The sequence below is a fragment of the Lagenorhynchus albirostris genome, chromosome 12 (assembly GCF_949774975.1).
Source record: "Lagenorhynchus albirostris chromosome 12, mLagAlb1.1, whole genome shotgun sequence".
NCBI classification, from domain to species: Eukaryota; Metazoa; Chordata; class Mammalia; order Artiodactyla; family Delphinidae; genus Lagenorhynchus; species Lagenorhynchus albirostris.
In genome coordinates, this window is record NC_083106.1 from 9,791,180 (window position 1) to 9,813,303 (window position 22,124).

Here is a 22,124-nt window from a genome sequence, read left to right on the forward strand (position 1 = left end):
GTGCTCCTTCCTGGGGGCATTTGCAGCTCTGCACTAGGGCACAAGTCCTGGTGAGCGGACTGCAGGCTGGATTCCAGTTCCACCTGTCCCCCCAGATGGAGGCCCTCGTGCAAATGAACAAGTCGCACAAATAAAGCAGGGGTCCTGTCTGCTTCCCTTCCTCTCCTCCAGCCCTCCATGCCTGTAGGGCTGAAGACCTGATCAGGCTCTATTTACGGAACCTTGGGCCTCTCACCTCATCTTGCTAACTCAGCACAGAGTCCTGCTGACTCTCAGTGCTCCGGATCTGATAACTGGGCTCCTGACCATGGTCTCTTTTTTGGTGCCCTTGCTATTTTAACTGGGTTTGTGCCTTGCAGTGACCAGTTACCATCTCTGGGTCTTCAGTTCTGCCCAAGGTCAGGACCTATTATCCGTGAACCAATCTCTTGGTAATGCCAGCCTTCCTGCCTGAGGTTCTGAACTCTCTCCCCTGCCCTGGATCTCATGATGTCATATTCATGATTGAGAAATCCTCCCACTTCATCTCACAACTAGACCACCTGAAGTGAAGACCTCTCTTGCAGTGACCCCTTAGGCATGTGCTTTGTCCCCCAGAATAAGCCCACTTGCTTCTGAGTCATTTGTTGGGGTCTCAGTTGCTGGGCCTACTTCTGGGAACTAGCCACTTACTCGCATGCCCCGCTCTGAATTCCAAGATCCCACAGTCCAGATTCAGTACAAGTGCTGACCCATCTCCTAGGCTCTCTATATCCACATGTGCAATAATAGTTAATATTCAGAGGGGTGACCTTGAGCAGTGTAGATTTCGAAAGCAAGAAATAAAAATGTTGCTTCTGTCCTTATTTTACTTTTTAAGGCAGAAAGTAGAAGAAATATAGGTAGAAAGAATATCAACTACAAAAGTTGAAACAAAAAAATGCCTTGATGAAATTCTTACTTACTTAGAAAATTGAGGGCCATGGAACTATATGCTCCAAAAAACCAAGAGCTGTGCCTCTTGACTTCACCACAGTAAAGCCAGGGCCAAGACCATAACAGGTGCTCAGTTAATACTTGCTGAATGAATGAAACTAAAATCTATCTAAACATAGTATTTAGTCAAGAAAGTTTTCTTCTTCTAGTTCATATAGTCACTCTTCTATCATACATGTAATAGAACCTGTCTTTTTAGTCATTTTGTAGTTTATGATCTTTAATACATCAGAATAAGAGGGGATAATTAATAAAAATAAACACAATACACATAATAAGCACTAATGACACTAGTGGTTGATATCATGGATCTCAGTAAACGTGAGTGAAACGTGGGGCTGTATACGAAATACTGGCAAAGTGATAATACTGGCATAAGTGGAAAGATATTTCACTTTTGGCAGTGTTAAAGGGTTTTCTACGACTGGGATACACACACAGGACTAAAAATAATCATGCTTTATGTTGCCAGAATACTTGACAATTTACAAAATACTTGAACAAATGTGATCATATTTGATCCTCACAAGAAAGTCGAGGAACATAGTTAAAAGAAATTATGTGCATCATTTTTTCTTAAAGAAAATATCTAGTGGTTGATGAACTATAACACGTTTCAAAAAGATTTCTGGTCTATCAATAACAACTCAACTGATAATGTAGAAAAATATTAAAAGATACTCTAATAAAGAAAAAATGAAAGGAAGGAACCTGTAATGGCAAATTTCAATTACTGTGATGAAGATAGACTTATATTATTCAACCTGGGAGTTACAGACTGCAATTCTAAGAGATAAGGCATGAAATGCTGGAAGTGAGTAATGAGACTCAAGCTTTGGAAGTCTAGTTTCAGCTCACTGAAGAGGAATTATTACCATACTTGCCATTTATATTACATGATATTGATTGTTGTGCACTTCAAAATAGCTATAACTTTGGGAATCCAGAGCAGATATTGGGAAGCATTCAAGAGGCTCTGGTAGTCCACCAGGGGATGCAAATACCATGCAGGGTTCTCAGCCAGCCTGGAGTCTCTCCTTCTGACACATGCTTCTCACTCTTGCTTCCTTGCTTTCCAAGAGTGTTGTCCCTGGATATCCTGCTGGAGAGTCTGGTGAGTAACTCTGGAAACCTACATAATATTTCTACTTAGACAGAAAAATCTATCTTTTAAATAAGGTGATATATTTTAAAGTATTTTTATTGTTTTCTTTCCTTTTTTTTCCCTTTTCATAAAAGTAACAAGTCCTTTGTTAAAAATGATTCAAACATTATAGAAATATGTAAAAATGTTGCTTTGGTCATCATTTTACTTATTAAGGTAGAAAGTATAAGAGATACGAATAGAAAACTTTACCTCCCCCTTTGCTCAAGGTAACCTCCATTAATAAATCAGTGTAAGATCCAGTGGATCTTTTCTTCTATGCACACACTTAATTAGGCAATAATTTTTAATCTCTGCACTACATTTTTGACAGCTATCTTATATCAGGAAGTAGTGAGAAGAATGATCCTACTAAGGATCCTATGTGATCTTTATGAGATTTTAAAAAGAATTCAACCTCATACTTCAAACAGGGAGAAATTGAATCTCTCAAGAAATATTTTTAAAAACTAGTTGGGGAAAAAAGCCCATCAGTGTTTGGAATTAGCTAGAGCTAGGGCTACCCAAATTCTGGGAACTGCAATGCTAACAGGTTTCTAGCTTTCACAATTTGAAATAGAATCTACAGGGGCCAAAAGGTTTGAAATAAGAATGTGGTCAGAGGCATCACTGGTATGGACTTTGAGCTGACTAAAACAAACACCAAAATAGCAACAGAGTCTGTCTCAGATGAACTTGCTTTCCCAGCATGCTCTTTTGCTTGTGAGACAGTTCTATTACATTTTTCTAAAAGGGACTCATGCTTCCGTTGAAAAGGCAGTCCTGCTCGCATTGCACGGGGCACTGTTTAGGAACTGATAACTGGTTTCCACTTGGAATGCTCTGTCTGGCTGTTTTAGAAATAGTGTCAATGTCTTGCAAAGGCACTGTGCTCCAAATGTTTGCAAGTCTCCTGTTTGGAGCTTGCATCATGCATTTCCATAGAAACCAGTCTAGGTGAGATTTCAGGGTTCCTAGAACAGACCAGCTAATCAGATTGCACCTGAAATACCTAATTGTGTGCACTATAGAAATACGAGTGACATTGTCTTTAAAATATGTTTTCTTTAAGTATTCTAACTTGGGATGCCTGGAATGTGGTTCTAATCTCCGGGCCAGGGACTCTCCATCCTTGTACCAGACGTGTTTCCCAGGCCTTGAAATCACCATCCCCCAGGACCTGGGAGAGAACAAGGCACAATAGGCTGGGGGATGGTGATGTAATTCCCCCACAAGCTCGCCTTGTCCAAGTAGCTCTCAGTCCCTCCTCTCCAAGGTGTGTATCTGACAAGGATCCTCAAAATGTAAATTGCTTGCTAAGGCAAAGATTACCCGTTGGTTTGCTTTAACTGCCTCTCTGCCCTCTGTTTACCGGGAAAGTAAGCTTTTGCATAGGAAGGAGGAAAGCTGTCCTTTACTTTGGGGAGTTAGAAAGAAGATAGAAGTTTGTGAACCACATGCTCAGAAATAAAAACAGACAGGTGCCCAACAGGGTTTGTAGTTACTGTCTCAAAATGGAGACAGGCTCCAGAGTCCAGGACACTGTAACTTCCCTAAATTTAAGGATGTTTTATCTCTCTTCTGTTTCTAACAGTAAATAGTAATATAATCCTTAAAATCAAAAATTTCTGTGCTTTTTGGGGGGAACAGCAAAGAATGGGGAGAGTCGAGGAGTCAGCACTTTTTCTCTCTAAACAGTCTTGAGAGAACAGAATTCCAAATGTTAAAACGGTCCTGGACTTTGTTTGTTGGGAGTTTTTGAATGATTGATTTTATTTCAGTACTGCCTGTTCATATGGATTTTAAAGGTGTAAACTGTGAATAAGACAGAGAGAAGACGGTCTCCAAGTGGAACCTGAAGCATCAACATCACTCGGGAACTTGTTAGACATGCATGTTCTCAAAACCCACCCTAACCCTACCGAATCAAAAACTCTGGGATTGGAGACCAGCAATCTGTGGTCAACAAGTCCTTGCAGATGAGTCCAATTACCAAGCTCAAGCTTGAGGACCCCTCGGGGGCAGATAAGGACTTGATGCGGCTGCTTTTAAATACTGGCTCTGCTACTTCACAGCTGTGTGCATTGAGCAAGTTAGTTTCTCAGAGTTTATGGTTTTGACTGAAAACGCATAACCTAAAAGCTTTATTTGAAGACCTTACTTAGCACTATAGCCTGGGAATCAGCCTCTCAGATAGCTCTGAGGAACTGTTCCAAAGAGGTAAGGGAGGAGCCAGGATATTTAGGAGTTTTTGCTACAAAAACAAAAATGTAGTCGAGCATCAAGAGATTACTGCTAATCACAAAAACCAGACATCTCAAGTTAATGATTTTAGTGCTTTTTTAAGTATGGGAAGATGCAAGAGTCTGGGCTCATTGAATTTATTCCTTTGAGATGCACCTTAACTATCACCAGTATCCTGTTTTTCTGCAGCCTGAATTGCCCTCAGGGAGCGCCATGGGGGTGGCTGCAGTGCCTGATGGCTTGATGGAGGGCAACATTCATTGTTCACTGGGATGGCAGGCAACAGTTTTTTTGTTGTTTTTGTTTTGTTTTGTTTTTGGTCCACAATGGAGAAGACTAAATGAGATAATTTATTTGAAGCACTTAGGGTAATGCCAGACACACAGAAAACACTCAATAAATGTTAGCTCCTATGGTCACCATTGTGTATAGGGGGAAGGTTAAGTCTCGGGACCTTCAACAAATTAGCACAGCATTTGCCAGCTTAAAGGGCTCTTTCAGATTCTGACACTGTGCTTCCAAAGAATCCAAAGTTAAATAAATTCTTTGTGATTTCTCCCACACAGAAATTTGAACAGAGCAGTAGTGCTCAACCTGGCTCATTATCAGAAGCTCAGTGGAGCTTTTAAACCGCCCTGCCTGGACCTTCAGAGCCGTCAACTCCAGTGGTAGGCCCTGGGCATCTATAATTTTAAAAAATCTCTATAGGCAATGCTGCAAAACAGCTACTGGAATCGAAGGGCATAATAACTAGAGCTATGATGCAGTAAGTGTTTGTGCCAGGCACTATGCTAACTCCTTTACCTACACTGCTTCATTTCATTCTTATGGCAATACTATGAGGTGGGTTCTATCAGTTTCTGTATTTTGCAGGTGAGGAAACTGAGGTAAGTGAGCCTAATAACCTAATCAAGTTCACATAGCTGAGAAGTGGCTTAGGACCAGAGCCCAGGTTTGGGCTATTAACTGCATTTTAACTGATGCATTCATTTACTCTTTCATCCAACATTTATTTATTATACATGACCAGGTAACACCCTGAGAGCCGGGACGTATAAAAATGAATAAAGATCTCCATCCCCATCTCAAGAAGTTCATGGCTTTTGCTGTTGTCGTTCAGACTGAACAAGAATGACAGATTGCCTCATTTTAAAAGATGATGTCATGTGTCTGTCTTTGAGAGGCTGAAAAGATTTTCTATGACTACCAGCCTCCTCCTCTCAATGGCCGCTTACTGAATCCACCACCTTTTGCAAATTAGCCTCCCAGTCTGTGAAGACCGGGTCTGTGTGTTGGCCGCTGGCGCTGAGCCGCTCTGTGGCAGCCTTGAAGCTCCGTGTTAGCAACCCCTTAGGGTGCTCCTCTGCTCTCCCGGCTGCGGTTGTGCCATTCACTTCAGTTCAGCATGCTAGCCATCCAGTCCCTTCGGCTGGACAATCAATCAAACCGTGGGGTAGGAAGCGCATCACCACACAGCTCATAGGCTGGCAGTCTTCCAGGGATAAAGCCTGTCACTTACACCTAAAGCGACAACTGTTACGAAATTTCCCAGCAAAGTACAGAGAAAAGGCTGAGGCCTACTTTTTAGAATCGTGAAATGTTAACGCCGGCCAAATCCTCAGACATAGTGTACGGCTCACCGGGAAACAGAGCTGCAGTCTCTAACCAGGCTGGGACCGGGCTCCTGGCGCAATCTGCAACCCCTCACTGCCCCCTAGAGTCAAAGCTGAGCAGTGTTTCAAATAGACACAATATTAAAGTGCAGCGATCATCACCTTGGAGCAGGCAAATGATCCTCCCTGGTTGACAACCTTGGAAGACACCGCCCCCGGGGTGCAGCCACAGCAGCTTCCCCGCTCGCGCGCGGGGGAGGACAGAAGTTTTGGGGCAAAGGTCGTTCTCCGGACCGGTATTCAGGTTGCACAGATGGAGGGGGCAGCGGAACCTTTCTCCTCCGCCTAGCTCTCGCTTCCACCCGGTCCCAGTTGGCGCCGGACGCAGTAGTGGAGGCTTATAAACATGGAGACAGAGGATACGGACACTGGAGAGCCGTCTTCTCGGCTGGGGGCTCCGGCGGCCACTAATGACCGGCTTTTCGTGGTTAAAGGTGGGGTGGGGTGCGGGTGTCGGGGTAACCTCACCCGGGGCCCTAGCCTGCGCTGGAGCTGGCATTCCCACTCACACCCCGCCCAGGGAGACCTTCGCTTGGGTGCCCTGAGTTTAGTCCGTGGGCTGGTCCCGCGAGCTGTTCTGTATGTACTGCATTTCCCCCATTCCCTCTGCAGTTTCTCTCGTGTCCTCCCTTTTCTAACTCCCACTCTCTCTTTTTTCTCCCCTGGAGAAACTTCACGCAGTTGTCCCCGGGAAGAGGGGAAGAGACCCTGCGCCTATTTTCTACCTTAGCATGGCCTCAGGAACCAGAGGGTCACGCAGGTTTCCCAGCCGCTGTCATTTACCTTTGCCAAGAGCTGCTTAGCCATCGTTTCTCGAAATTCAAAAGTGATTTTTAAATAGTATCTGAAACTTACTTGTGTCCATCTTTTTAACGTAAGGGTTTTTTTTTTTTTCCTCTCCCCACCCTCCATGCCCTACCCCCAAAACTCTTGACAGGTGGAATTTTCCTTGGTACTGTTGCTGCAGCGGGAATGCTGGCTGGATTTGTTACAACGCTATCATTGGCTAAAAAGAGAAGTCCTGAATGGTTCAATAAGGTTTGTGACACCGAAATCCATTCATAGCACTACTGTTGTTTACAAATCAATGGCAGCTGTTTTGACTAGGAAAAGTAAAGAAAGTGTTGATGGCCTTTCACATTACTTTAAGAAGTAAACCAGTGTGCACCTCATAGATTCAGGAAGTGTACAAATTAATCAACTGTCTGTATTTTCGTTTAAAAAGAAGTACTTTATGCGCTTTTTAAACTTTTAGCAGAACAAGACTTTGAAAGCTCATCCAGTACATTTCTTATTCACAACATGACATTAAATCTAAATCTAGGTAAATCATTCTCAGTTGTAAGAGGCCCCAATATTGTATGTACCACTAAAAAAGAAAAAAAATGCCAATTAAATTCTTGACACAGCACTGCAAGAGGCTTTTCTCAGAGATGTTAAAATGATGAAATACAGTGCATCTTAGTATAGATGAAAAACATAGGTCAGCTCCTTGAACCCAGAAACCATGCATGCTTGTGCAGTGCAGCAGCCCCACTCCCTAGAAAATTGCCTGGCACATAGTAGGTGCTTAGTAAATTTTGGTTGAATGACTATAACCTACGGAGGGCAGAAAATCCTTATTCCATGAGCAAAATTGAGCAGTCATGCTGTCATGGACAGGTGTACTTCATTTTCCCAGTTGAGAAATTTTCTTCCCCTGTGGTGGTTCTTCTGTATCGTTCTGTTTCTGCCCTATCCACCTCATAAGGTTTATTTATCCATTAATTGATTCAACAAATGTTTATTTTGGATCTTTTATGTGCAGGCACTGTGCTAGCTAGGTGCAAGAGATACAAAAATGAACAAAACATATGTACCCCTCAAAAAGCTAAGTCTGGTGTGGGAGACAGATGGTAAACAAATAATCGCACAAATAACAATCTAATTACAATTTGATATTTGCCTTGGAATACAGTGTTATATGAAAAGTCATAAACCAGTTGAATTCCTTTTTGACTTGTATTTATCTTTAATAATCTGATAATCATATTTAAGCCTTAAGAATGGCAAGAGACCACATTTCAAGTGCATTTGGATTCCCCTCTGAATACTCAGAGTTCCTATGGAGTTTCCCAAATCACTGTTATGAGCTCATGGTCATTTTCCCCCTATGTCACAGAATATTTTCAGCGCAGAAATATATATTTTGTGAAAGAAATCAGTGAAACCTGACTGATAGTGGTGTTTTAATAGTGGAGTTTTGGTTGATTTCTAAATCCAAGTTAACATGATAACCTTTGGGTCACAGATCTTTTTTGAGAATCTGATGAAAGCTAGCAATTCTCTCTCAGGAAAAAAAAAGCACATATACATGTTCACAACTTTGCATTCTATTTTGTGGTTCTGAGATTTGATATCACACATGGCCTTTATAGTCTAACGTGGTGGTTTTCAAACTGTGGTCCACAGAACCCTGGGGATACTTGAGACCCGTTGGGGGTCTGTAAAGTCAGTTATTTTCATAATACTGCTAAGATACCTGCACTAATGATACAGAAACAACAGAGGGTAAAACTGGCTGGTGCCTTGCTGTAGTCGAGGCAGTGGCCCCAAACTATACTAGCAGGCATAGTTTTCTTCCTTCCTGTGCACCCGAGGTTAAACCCATCATTGCATAAGAGTATCCTTGATGAAGAAGTAAAATTATTTATTTTTAATATCTTGACCCTTGAACTTAACCTCTTTAATATTCTGTGTGAAGAAATGGGAAGTACACATAAAGCGCTTCTGCTTTATACCAAAGTAGTATGTTTTTCTCAAGAAAAAGCAGTTGTGTGAGATACACACTGAACTAGCCACTTTTTTTCATGGCATATTATTTTCACTTGTAAGAGCAACAGACAAATTGTAGTTATTCAGAAGTGAGTATTTGGTAGACATTTTCTTGAAAATGAACAAAATGAACCTGTCTCTTCAAGCAAGCAATTGTTAGTATTTGTTGCCAGTGATAAAATTCCAGTTTTTGAGTAAAAATTAGATTTTAGAAAACGTGTGTCTGCCATTGTGAGCTTGCCAGCTGCTCAAACACTTAAAAGGCTTTTCTTTTTTTTAAAGATTTATTTATTTATTTATTTATCTAATTTATTTTTGGCTGCTGTTGGGTCTTAGTTGTGGCACATGGGATCTTCATTGCATCACATGGGCTCTTCGTTGTGGTGCACAGGCTTCTCTCTAGTTGTGGTGTGCAGGCTCCAGGGCGCATGGGCTCTGTAGTTGTGGCGTGTGGGTTCTGTAGTTGTGGCGTGTGGGTTCCCGAGCACATAGGCTCTGTAGTTGAGGCGCATGAGCTCAGTAGTTATGGCACGTGGGCTTAGTTGCCCCACGACATGTGAGAGCTTAGTTCCCTGACCAGGGATTGAACCCACATCACATGCATTATAAGGTGGATTCTTTACCACTGGACCACCAGGGAAGTCCCTAAAAGGCTATTCTAATGAGATTGGTAGGGATATGAATGATGTAATTTTTTGGTATTTAATAAATAAATGATGTCAACAGTTGAAAGATAACTGTTATCTTGGCAAATCATTATTTTCTGAATGATCATGATGCCTGGATAAAAGTTCCATTCAAAAATGCAGATTAGACTAATGGGTTTTAATGTAATAAAGTACAAAAATTCATTGATACGATTTTATATTCTATATTGCAGATAATTTTTAAGAAACTATTTGTTGAGTTTGGGTATAGTATCAAAGAAGGGAGGCTATTAAAGTACTCCTCCCTTTTCCAACCACATATCTGTATGAGGAGAGATTTTATTCATATACTTCAACCAATAAACATATTGCAACAGATTGAATATAGACACGTATATGAAAATTCAGCTGTCTTTATTAAACCAGACATTTAAAAAATTAACAAAAATGTAAAACGTTGCCTATCTTTGCACTAAATGTTTTCTTTTGTAAGATGGTTATTTTAATTCACATAATCAGAAATCTTTGGGATCAAAGTGTAAATGGATCCTGAGACCAGGAAGTTTGAGAACCCCTGTTTTGGAGGTTAAATATCCTTCAAATAACAGTTATTTCAAGACCCATTTAGGTAATGAACAGACCATAAGGGTGAGTCATCATCTTTCTGATACAGTTACAACTTATGAGAAATTATAAAAATAAATCTTTTAAAAATATATATTGTTTATGTTACAACAACACGGCTATTCCTGTGATGTAAAGAATATAGCAAAATGTATCAGGTAAGAATGCTCTGTAGGGGCAATAGCTAGATTGAGCATTCTTTTTAAATATCAGTTTGATTTATGTCAAATTCAGCCCAGGATTAAACTGAAAAAAAAAAAACTAAACTAAAAACATGAGCCTTATTCTTAGGTAAGCAGTTAACTTTCTGGAAAAGCTGAACAATTCGTTCTTGATAGGTCCTGCACCTGTGAATAATAGATTAATTCTTGTTAAAATAGATACAAGATAAGGGGCACCCGTGTCTTTAAGCATAAGAGGTATTATAAACACAAAATAATGGAAAATAATTTTTTTGTTTTATCTTGGATATTAAATATCATAACTGCATTGTGATTTGTTAAATTCAAACTTCCATATGCACATGGCTTCATTTTAATTTAAATGAAAAAAATAAACAATGTGGTAGTGAAGAAAAAGGTAGCTTTCATTTATATATATGTGACTAGCATATGTGGTTGGTTATATGTAAAGATCTTTTAAAGCAACATTATTTTTTGGCAAGTCAGTCTTTCCCTGCAACCAGTCAGTGTTCATTTTGAAAATTCTGAGCAGGCTATATGAAGGTCATGTGATGTATAACTCCAGCGGATAAAGCTTGTGACTAGACTTTTAAAAACTTAATAATAAGGGCAGATCAATTTTTTAACATCATTTCCACTAAAATTCATTTTTGGAAGTATGTAGACAGTAACTGATAATAACTCACTTCCTTTCACAATCAATTTCTGAGACTGATATACAAATACAGCATGTACCTTTTTTTTTTTAATCTGAAAATTTGGCAAACCTAAGATTTTATTTGGAGTATTGCTGTGTTATTAAGGGTTATTTTTATACATAGTTACCTTTTTTACTTAGCAAAACAAATGTGGGTTTGTGTAGACTTTTAAAAATTTATGTATATCTGTAATACATATATAATTTCTTCTTAGGGAAATAAGAGATTTTTAATTTAAGTTTCTAAAATAAAATTTAAGCCAAAGCACGTAAACTGACCCTGCTGTAATAATATTTGGTTAATGATACTGCTTCTGGATGAAAATGCAAGCCAATTAGAAATTAGTGCATTTGTGTGAGATCTGTTGCTGAAATTATAGCGACATGAGAAGAAGGAATAAGATTAGAGAGTAGTATATTGTTTTCATCATAGAAAATGGCTAAAGAAAAAATCTCTTGAAAATCTGGTCAGGACCAGGATATATCTACAAAAAGTATGTCATTAGATAAGATCTGCTAGGTCTAGGCATGGGGATACAGATAAAGTGTTTCTATGTACTATGAATAACATTCACAATCACAAATGCATGCATAAAAAAACCTTTATTAAGAAATGGGTTGAGCAATATAAAGAAAATTCTTAAAAAAATAAGACTTGAGTAAATGGAAATATATTTCCCGATGAAAGACAGGATGTTATAAATTTGCTGTCTCTTGCCAGTTAGCTAATGTTTGATGTCATTCTAATGAAAATGCTAATGAATGGGAATTGGAGAACTTGACAAAACGTTTCAGGGTTTTTCTGGAAGAATTAATAGATAAAAATGGTAAAGAAATGTTTGATAAAAAGTAATGAGTATGGGCTTTCTTGGTGGCGCAGTGGTTGAGAGTCCGCCTGCCGATGCAGGGGCCACGGGTTCGTGCCCCGGTCCGGGAAGATCCCACATGCCGCGGAGCGGCTGGGCCGGTGAGCCATGGCCGCTGAGCCTGCGCGTCCGGAGCCTGTGCTCCGCAACGAGAGAGGCCACAGCAGTGAGAGGCCCGCGTACTGCAAAAAAAAAAAAAAGTAATGAGTATGATATACTTTCTGGATATTAAGGCTTTTTAATGATTCTATAATTAAATCTGTGTGATTCTGTTATTTAAAAAAATCAGTTCACATTACGAAAATAGCTTAGAAACAAATCTCTCTAATTTTTTAAATAAGTTGGGAGAAGGATTAATCTATAGAGTGGTGCTGGGGCAGATGCTAAGCTATTGGGGGAGTAAACTCCCTTTAGTTATCAACTTCCATTAAAACTAAAGTAAATACCAGCTGAGCTAAAAAGTTAGGGGTAAAAGTTTTTTTAAAAAAAAATACAGCTAGAAGGAAAGAGAAATGACTGGGACTTGAATGAGGGAAGGTTTTTTTTTTGTTCACTTTGTGTCTCTGTGTTACATTTTGGTAATTCCCTCAGTATTTCAAGCTTTTCTTTATTTGTTACAGTGATCTATGATCAGTGATCTCTGATGTGACTATGATAAAAAGATTACTGACTTGCCGAAGGCACCAATGATGGTTAGCTTTTTTTGTAGCAATAAGATGTTTTTTTAAATTGTCATGTACATTATTTATTTATTTTAATCTCTTCATGTCTTCTATTAAATAGTTTTTTTATTAGTTATCTATTTTATACGTATTAGTATATATATATATGTCAATCCCAATCTCCCAATTCATCCCACTACCACCCCTCCCCGCTTTCCCCCCTTGGTGTCCATACGTTTGTTCTGTACATCTGTGTCTCTGCTTCTGCCTTGCAGACCGGTTCATCTGTACCATTTCTCTAGGTGCCACATATATGCGTTAATATATGATATTTGTTTTTCTCTTTCTGACTTAACTTCACTCTGTATGACAGTCTCTAGGTCCATCTGCGTCTCTGCAAATGACCCAATTTTGTTCCTTTTTATGGCTGATAATATTCCATTGTATATATGTACCACATCTTCTTTATCCATTTGTCTGTCAGTAGGCATTTAAGTTGCTTCAATGACCTGGCTATTGTAAATAGAGCTGCAGTGAACATTGGGATGCATGTGTCTTTTTGATTTGTGGTTTTCTCTGGGTATATGCCCAGTAGTGGGATTGCTGGGTCATATGGTAATTCTGTTTTTAGTTTTTTAAGGAAGCTCCATACTGTTCTCCATAGTGACTGGATCAATTTACATTCCCACCAACAATGCAAGAGGGTTCCCTTTTCTCCACACCCTCTCCAGCATTTGTTGTTTGTAGATTTTCTGATGATGCCCATTCTGACTGGTGTGAGGTGATACCTCATTGTAGTTTTGATTTGCATTTCTCTAATAATTAGTGATGTTGAGCAGCTTTTCATGTGCTTCTTGGCCATCTGTATGTCTTCTTTGGAAAAATGTCTATTTAGGTCTTCTGCCCATTTTTTGATTGGGTTGTTTGTTTTTTTAATATTGAGCTGCATGAGCTGTTTATATATTTTGGAGTTTAATCCTTTGTTGATTCGTTTGCAAATATTTTCTCCCATTCTGAGGGTTGTCTTTTCATCTTGTTTATGGTTTCCTTTGCTGTGCAAAAGCTTTCAAGTTTCATTAGGTCCCATTTGTTTATTTTTGTTTTTATTTCCATCACTCTAGGAGGTGGGTCAAAAAAAATCTTGCTGTGATTTATGTCAAAGAGTGTTCTTCCTATGTTTTCCTCTAAGAGTTTTATAGTGTCTGGTCTTACATTTAGGTCTTTAATCCATTTTGTGTTTATTTTTGTGTATGGTATTAGGGAGTGTTCTAATTTCATTCTTTACATGTAGCTGTCCAGTTTTCCCAGCACCACTTATTGAAGAGACTGTATTTTCTCCACTGTATATCCTTGCCTCCTTTGTCATAGATTAGTTGACCAAAGGTGCGTGGGTTTATCTCTGGGCTTTCTACCCTGTTCCATTGATCTGTGTTTCTGTTTTTATGCCAGTACCATATTGTCTTGATTACTGTAGCTTTGTAGTATAGTGTGAAGTCAGGGAGCCCGATTCCTCCAGCTCTGTTTTTTTCCCTCAAGATTGCTTTGGCTATTCAGGGTCTTTTATGTCTCCATACAAATTTTAAGATTTTTTGTTCTAGTTCTGTAAAAATATGCCTTTGGTAGTTTGATAGGAATTGCATTGAATCTGTAGATTGCTTTGGGTAGTATAGTCATTTTCACAGTGTTGATTCTTCCAATCCAAGAACATGGTATATCTCTCCATCTGTTTGTGTCATCTTTGATTTCTTTCATCAGTGTCTTAATAGTTTTCTGAGTACAGGTCTTTTACCTTCTTAGGTAGGTTTATTCCTAGGTATTTTATTCCTTTTGTTGCAGTGGTGTATGGAATTGTTTCCTTAATTTCTCTTTCAGATCTTTCGTTGTTAGTGTATACGAATGCAAGAGATTTCTGTGCATTAATTTTGTATCCTGCCACTTTACCAAATTCATTGATTAGCTCTAGTAGTTTTCTGGTGGCATCTTTAGGATTCTCTATGTATAGTATCATGTCATATGCAAACAGTGACAGTTTTACTTCTTTTCCAAATTGCGTTCCTTTTATTTCTTTTTCTTCTCTGGTTGCCGTGGCTAGGACTTCCAGAGCTATGTTGCATAATAGTGGTGAGAGTGGACATCCTTGTATTGTTCCTGGTCTTAGAGGCAGTGCTTTCAGTTTTTCACCATTGAGAATGATGTTTGCTGTGGGCTTGTCGTATATGGCCTTTAGTATGTTGAGGTAGGTTCCCTCTGTGCCCACTTTCTGGAGAGTTTTTATAATAAATGGGTGTTGAATTTTGTCAAAAGCTTTTTCTGCATCTGTTGAGATGATCATATGGTTTTTCTCCTTCAGTTTGTTAATATGGTTTATCACATTGATTGATTTGCATATACCGAAGAATCCTTGTATCCCTGGGATAAACCCCACTTGATCATGGTATATGATCCTTCTAATGTGCTGTTGGATTCTGTTTGCTAGTATTTTGTTGAGGAGTTTTACATCTATATTCATCAGTGTTATTGGTCTGTAGTTTTCTTTTTTGTAGTATCTTTGTCTGGTTCTGGTATCAGGGTTGTGGCCTTGTAGAATGAGTTTAGGAGTGTTCCTTCCTCTGCAATTTTTTGGAAGAGTTTGGGAAGGATGGGTGTTAGCTTTTGTCTAAATGTTTGATAGAATTCACCTGTGAAGCCATCTTGTCCTGAACTTTTGTTTGCTGGAAGATTTTTAATCACAGTTTCGATTTCATTACTTGTGATTGGTCTGTTTATATTTTCTATTTCTTCCTGGTTCAGTCTTGGAAGGTTACCTCTTTCTAAGAATTTGTCCATTTCTTCCAGGTTGTCCATTTTATTGGCATAGAGTTGCTTGTAGTAGTCTCTTAGGATGCTTTGTATTTCTGTGGTGTCTGTTGTAACGTCTCCTTTTTCATTTCTAATTTTATTGAATTGAGTTCTCTCCCTCTTTCCCTTGATGAGTCTGACTAAAGGTTTATCAATTTTGTTTATCTTCTCAAAGAACCTGCTTTTAGTTTTATTGATCTTTGCTATTGTTTTCTTTCTATTTCATTTATTTCTGCTCTGATCTTTATGATTTCTTTCCTTCTACTAACTTTGGGTTTTGTTTGTTCTTCTTTCTCTCGTTCCTTTAGGTGTAAGTTTAGATTGTTCATTTGAGATGTTTCTTGTTTCTTTAGGTAGGCTTGTATTGCTATAAACTTCCCTTTTAGAACTGCTTTTGCTGCATCCAATAGGCTTTGGATTGTTGTGTTTTCATCCTCATTTGTCTCTAGGAATTTTTTGATTTCCTCTTTGATTTCTTCAGTGATCTCTTGGCTATTGAGTAACGTGTTGTTTAGCCTCCATGTGTTCGTGTTCTTTACGTTTTTTTCCCTGTAATTGATTTGTAATCTCATAGCGTTGTGGTTGGAAAAGATGCTTGATATGATTTCAGTTTTCTTAAATTTACTAAGGCTTGATTTGTGACCAGGATGTGATCTGTCCTGGGGAATGTTCTGTGTGCACTTGAGAAGAAGCTGTAATCTGTTTTCGGATGGAAAGTCCTATAAATATCAGATCTGTCTGGTCTACTGTGTGATTTGAAGCTTGTGTTTCCTTAGTAATTTTCAGTCTGGATGATCTGTCCATTGGTGTAAGTGAGATGTTAAAGTCCCCCACTATTATTGTGTTACTGTCGATTTTCTCTTTTATAGCTGTTAGCATTTGCCTTATGTATTGAGGTGCTCCTATGTTGGGTGCATATATATTTATAGTTGTTATATTTTCTTCCTGGATTGATCCCTTGATCATTATGTAGTGTCTTTCCTTGTCTCTTGTAACATTCTTTATTTTAAAGTCTATTTTATCTACTGTGAGTATTGCTACTCCAGCTTTCTTTTGATTTCCATTTGCATGGAATATCTTTTTCCATCCCTTCACTTTCAGTCTGTATGTGTTCCTAGGTCTGAAGTGGGTCTCTTGTAGACAGCATATATATGGGTCTTATTTTTGTATCCATTCAGCAATCCTGTGTCTTTTGGTTGGAGCATTTAATCCATTCACGTTTAAGGTAATTATTGATATGTATGTTCCTATTACCATTATCTTAATTGTTTTGGGTTTGTTTTTGTAGGTCCTTTTCTTCTCTTGTGTTTCCCACTTAGAGAAGTTCCTTTAGTATTTGTTGTAGAGCTGGTTTGGTGGTGCTGAATTCTCTTAGCTTTTGCTTGTCTGTAAAGCTTTTGATATCTCTGTTGAATCTGAATGAGATCCTTGCTGGGTAGAGTAATCTTGGTTGTAGGTTCTTCCCTTTCATCACTTTAAATGTATTATGCCACTGCCTTCTGGCTTGTGGAGTTTCTGCTGAGAAATCAGCTGTTAACGTTATGGGAGTTCCCTTGTATCTTATTTGTCATTTTTTCCTAAATTTTTCTTTTTGTCTTTAATTTTTGTCAATTTGATTACTATGTGTCTTGGTGTGTTTCTCCTTGGGTTTATCCTGCCTGGGACTCTCTGCGCTTCCTGGACTGGGTGGCTATTTCCTTTCCCAGGTTAGGGAAGTTTTCGACTATAATCTCTTCAAATATTTTCTCAGGTCCTTTCTCTATTCTCCTTCTGGTACCCCTATAATGTGAATGTTGTTGCATTTAATGTTGTCCCAGAGGTCTCTTAGGTTGTCTTCATTTCTTTTCATTCTTTTTTCTTTATTCTGTTCCATGGCAGTGAGTTCCACCATTCTGTCTTCCAGGTCACTTATCCGTTTTGCCTCGGTTATTCTGCTGTTGATTCCTTCTAGTGTACTTTTCCTTTTAGTTATTGTATTGTTCATCTCTGTTTGTTTTTCTTTAATTCTTTTAGGTCTTTGTTAAATATTTCTTGCATCTTCTCGATCTTTGCCTCCATTCTTTTTCCGAGGTCGTCCTGGATCATCTTCACTATGATTCTGAATTCTTTTTCTGGAAGGTTGCCTATCTCCACTTCATTTAGTTGTTTTTCTGGGGTTTTATCTTGTTCCTTCATCTGGTACATAATCCTCTGCCTTCTCATTTTGTCTGTTTTTATGTGAATGTGATTTCGTTCCACAGGGTACAGGATTGTAGTTCTTTTTGCTTCTGCTCTCTGCCCTCTGGTGGATGAGGCTATCTAAGAGGCTTGTGCAAGTTTCCTGATGGGAGGGACTGGTGGTGGTAGAGCTGGGTGTTGCTCTGGTAGGCAGGGCTCAGTAAAACTTTAAAACTGCTGATGGGTGGGGCCGAGTTCCCTTCCTGTTGATTGTTTGTCCTGAGGTGACCCAGCACTGGAGCCTACAGGCTCTTTGGTGGGTCCATTGGTGGACTCTGGGAGGGGTCACGCCAATGAGTACCTCCCAGAACTTCTACTGGCAGTGTCCTTGTCCCTATGGTGAGCCACAGCAGGCCCCCACCTCTGCAGGAGACCCTCCAACACTAGCAGGTAGGTCTGGTTCAGTCTCCTATGGGAGACTGCTCCTTCCTCTGGGTCCCAGTGTGCACGCTACTTTGTGTGTGCCCTCCAAGAGTGGAGTCTCTGTTTCCCCCAGTCCTGTCGAAGTCCTGCAGTCAGATCCCGCTAGCCTTCAAAGTCTGATTCTCTGGGAATTCCTCCTCCTGTTGCTGGACCCCCAGGTTGGGAAGCCTGATGTGTGGCCCAGAATCTTCACTCCAGTGGGTGGACTTCTGTGGTATAAGTGTTCTCCAGTTTGTGAGTCACCCACCCAGCAGTTATGGGATTTGATTTTATTGTGATTGTGCCCCTCCTACCATATCATTGTGGCTTCTCCTTTGTCTTTGGATGTGGGGTATCTTTTTTGGTGAGTTCCAGTGTCTTTCTGTCGATGATTGTTCAGCAGTTAGTTGTGATTCAGGTGCTCTCGCAAGAGGGAGTGAGCGCATGTCCTTCTACTCTGCCATCTTGAACCAATTTCCAGATGAGGGAAATTTTAGTAAGTTTAAAAGCATTAGAATGCATTTTTGACCAAAAACAAACAAACAATAAGCAAAATAAAAGGATAAAAGCAAACCAAACTAGGGAAATATGATAGCACATATGATAGGTATAAGGGCTTCAAAGAACATTAATATAGAAAGAATATACAAATCAGAAAACTTTAAATGGACAAAAAACATGAATATACAATTCAAAAGATGTGAACATTGACTTATAATAACTTGGACAAATAATTCTCAGTAACAATAGAAATGTAAGTTATAAATAGTCTTATAGGGCTTCCCTGGTGGCGCAGTGGTTGAGAGTCCGCCTGCCGATGTAGGGGACACAGGTTTGTGCCCCGGTCCGGGAAGATCCCACATGCCGCGGAGCAGCTGGGCCCATGAGCCATGGCCGCTGAGCCTGCGCGTCTGGAGCCTGTGCTCCACAACGGGAGAGGCCACAACAGTGAGAGGCCCGCGTACCGCAAAGAAAATAAATAGTCTTATATAAATTTCAAAGGTTTCTTTTTTCATGTTTTTATTTTTACTGAGACCATCTAATGCAGGCCAACTTGAAATGGTCCTCATAAAACAGCATTGTAACTTAGAACAACCTTTTGAAAAACAGTTTACAGTGTTTATCAGCTTATAAAATATTCATGCTTCTCCACTTAATAATTCTACTTTGAGGAATTTTCCCCAAGGACTTAATCAGAAATGCAAGTCAGTGTTTAGGCACAAAGAAGTTTTTAATATAAAAAATTAATATAAGAAAGTGAAACTAGTGTACATTAATAACAAATGGCTAAGTAAATTATGATAAATCAGTGCCGTGTAACCAGTAAAAATATTTGAGTTTTTGACACGAGAGGATGAAAGTTGAAGATTAAGAACATTTTAATGGTGTTAAATTGTTTTTAAAATGTCCACAATCAGAAGGAGGGAGAATATGTCAAAATGTCTAACATGGTTTTTACTGAATAATAAAAGGGAGTTTTTTTCCATTCATTCTTATGCTTTCTCATACATACCAAATTTTCCACAATGATATATAATCAGAAAAAAATAAGATACAACTTTTGAGGAAGTTCAAGTTTTTATTGTTTCTGACTATTTTTGTTCGTTGATATTTAATGTGTTTTAGCAGACAGGCTCACAGGGAAAAATAATAAATTCTTAATATTTCCTAAATTCTGCAGTCTCCTTTAAAAAAATTTTTAAAGATAAATTACATTTCATATTCATGTCAAACTATGGGAAAAAGTGAATGCCCCTTGGTTACATTTCAAGTAGGCCCGTAAGTATTATCACTTCTTTCTCTACTTCCAGTAGTGTAAATATTTGAATTATCCTAAGTAATGATGTTTTTATTCTAATTTACGCTATGATTTGTTTCCACTTAAAAAGAGACTTTCATTTACATTTTGTATTGTGTTGTATTTAGAATCAGAAGTGATAAATGACTGAATGGCAAATTCCACTTAGTCCGTAAAGCCAGGCTGCTGAAGTGCTCTAGCTTTTATAAGCATGAAACCTTGAACAAGTTATTTAATCTCTCTCTACTTTAGTTGGTCTTTAGTAAAATGAGGATAATAGTACATGTCTCACAGAGTAAGGTGAAGTAAAATGCTTAATGAATTACTATATGCAAAATGCTTTGAACAGTGCTTGTCATATAGTAAGGGAGCAATATATATATAATTATGTGCATATATATATATATAAAAAATTATTAACTGTGATATAGTATTTGGAAATACAGGATCCCTGGGAGATTGCAGTCCTGCAATCTTATTTAAAAATTAATCTTGGGGCTTCCCTGGTGGCGCAGTGGTTGGGAGTACGCCTGCCGATGCAGGGGACGCGGGTTCGTGCCCCGGTCCGGGAAGATTCCACATGCTGCGGAGCGGCTGGGCCCGTGAGCCATGGCCGCTGAGCCTGCGCGTCCGGAGCCTGTGCTCCGCAGCGGGAGAGGCCACAGCAGTGAGAGGCCCACGTAACGCAAAAAAAAAAAAAAAAAAAAATTAATCTCATTTTAAAATAAGATTAATGGTCCTTTAACAGTATAAGGAAAAATGTGGCTTTAGTCCTTCTGATCAATGTAATTTAATAGTATCAATAGTAAAAAGAAACATTTAGCATGTGAATGCCACTTGTGCAGTTTTATTCATGAAACAATAGATATGGAAAAAGAGCTCACCACATCCATAGAATCACCATACTTCACAAAAAATTAAATTAGTTCCCTTCATACCAGAGCTTTACTGTTTTGTTGTTTTCTTATTATGAGCTCCTTCTAACCTAAATTAGTAGACACTAACCCTAGATATTGTCCTCCAATGAGTGTCTGACCAGTGTAGTGGAGGAGTATCTTCTTTATTTCAGAGTTTAAACCTTTAAATAAAAATACACTGTCAACTTACATTTTAAACATGGGGCTTCCCTGGTGACACAGTGGTTAAGAATCTGCCCGCCAGTGCAGGGGACATGGGTTCGAGCCCTGCTCCGGGAAGATCCCACATGTTGCAGAGCAACTAAGCCTGTGCACCACAGCTACTGAGCCTGCGCTCTAGAGCCCACGAGCCACAACTACTGAGCCCACACACCACATCTACTGAAGCCTGCGTGCTCTAGTGTCGGTGCTCGGCAACAAGAGAAGCCCACGCACCACAACGAAGAGTAGCCCCCGCTCGCCACAACTAGAGAAAGCCTGCACGCAGCATTGAAGACCCAACACAGCCAAAAATAATAAATAAATAAAAATAAATAAATTCATAAATTACTAAGTCATGGAATTGGAAGGGACTTTAGAAATTAGTACACCATTCCTCCCAGTATCTCTTTTTACAGTGCACCCACCCCTCCCCCAACCCCAGCACGTTTCGTAATGGGGGCAGTTATTCTTTTTTTTTTTTTCCCTTTGGCCTCGCCCGCAGGATCTCACTTCCATAATCGCAGGCCACAGCCATGAAAGCCTGGAATTCTAACCACTAGGCCACCAGGGATCTCCCTCGGTTATTCCTTTTTGAAGTGCTCGTTGCATTCTTATTCTTCTCTAGTCAAGTTCGTTATGCTGATAGTCTGAAAGTTGTTCAATTAGTATAATTGTAGATTTTTACCTTAATATTATATCTTGAAACTTGGGAGGAGGGTTACTGTTTTTTTTTTCTAGTTTCTTATTAATAGTTGCCAGGAGCTGAATTTCTACTATATGTCAGGCATTTTGCATAAATATTTAGAAGTCCTCACAATGCGTTATATCACAAGTCTTTTCTCAAATTTAGATTTAGCACACCTCTTCCAGGAAGCTTTCCTTAAAACTTCCCCTTCTTGCAAGTCGATCAGGTGTCCTCCTTCTCTGGGTACACAGTGCCCTGTATGTATATGCAGTTCTGTCGTTGCCCTTTCCATTTAGGTCATAATTTACTTCTAGTTGTCTGTGTTTCCCCCCTCCCTCACCAGGTCTTAAGTGTTCTGTCAGAAAGAAGTTGCTCTGTGTACCGAGCACGGATCTTGGCACGGTGCCTTGCACACTCAAATATTTGTCAGAGCAGTTGTGCCTTAAGTCATGCAGTTATTAAGTGCATGAACTTGGGTTGGTCTGGCTTCCTAGTATCATGGTGCTGACACAGAGAGTCATTAATTTCAAACACTTTC

The 22,124-nt window shown here is 39.3% G+C and overlaps 1 protein-coding gene across 1 annotated transcript in view; it reads left to right on the top strand.

Moving 5' to 3' along the window:
* The first annotated feature begins 6,248 nt into the window (after positions 1-6,248).
* TMEM242 (transmembrane protein 242) overlaps positions 6,249-22,124 on the top strand; it is a 44,975-nt gene continuing 29,099 nt past the window's right edge. Inside the window, exons 1-2 of the mRNA XM_060167835.1 lie at positions 6,249-6,470; positions 6,974-7,074. Of these exons, the coding sequence (XP_060023818.1) occupies positions 6,383-6,470; positions 6,974-7,074 (189 nt within the window). The 5' untranslated portion in view covers positions 6,249-6,382. The remainder of the gene's footprint in view (positions 6,471-6,973; positions 7,075-22,124) is intronic.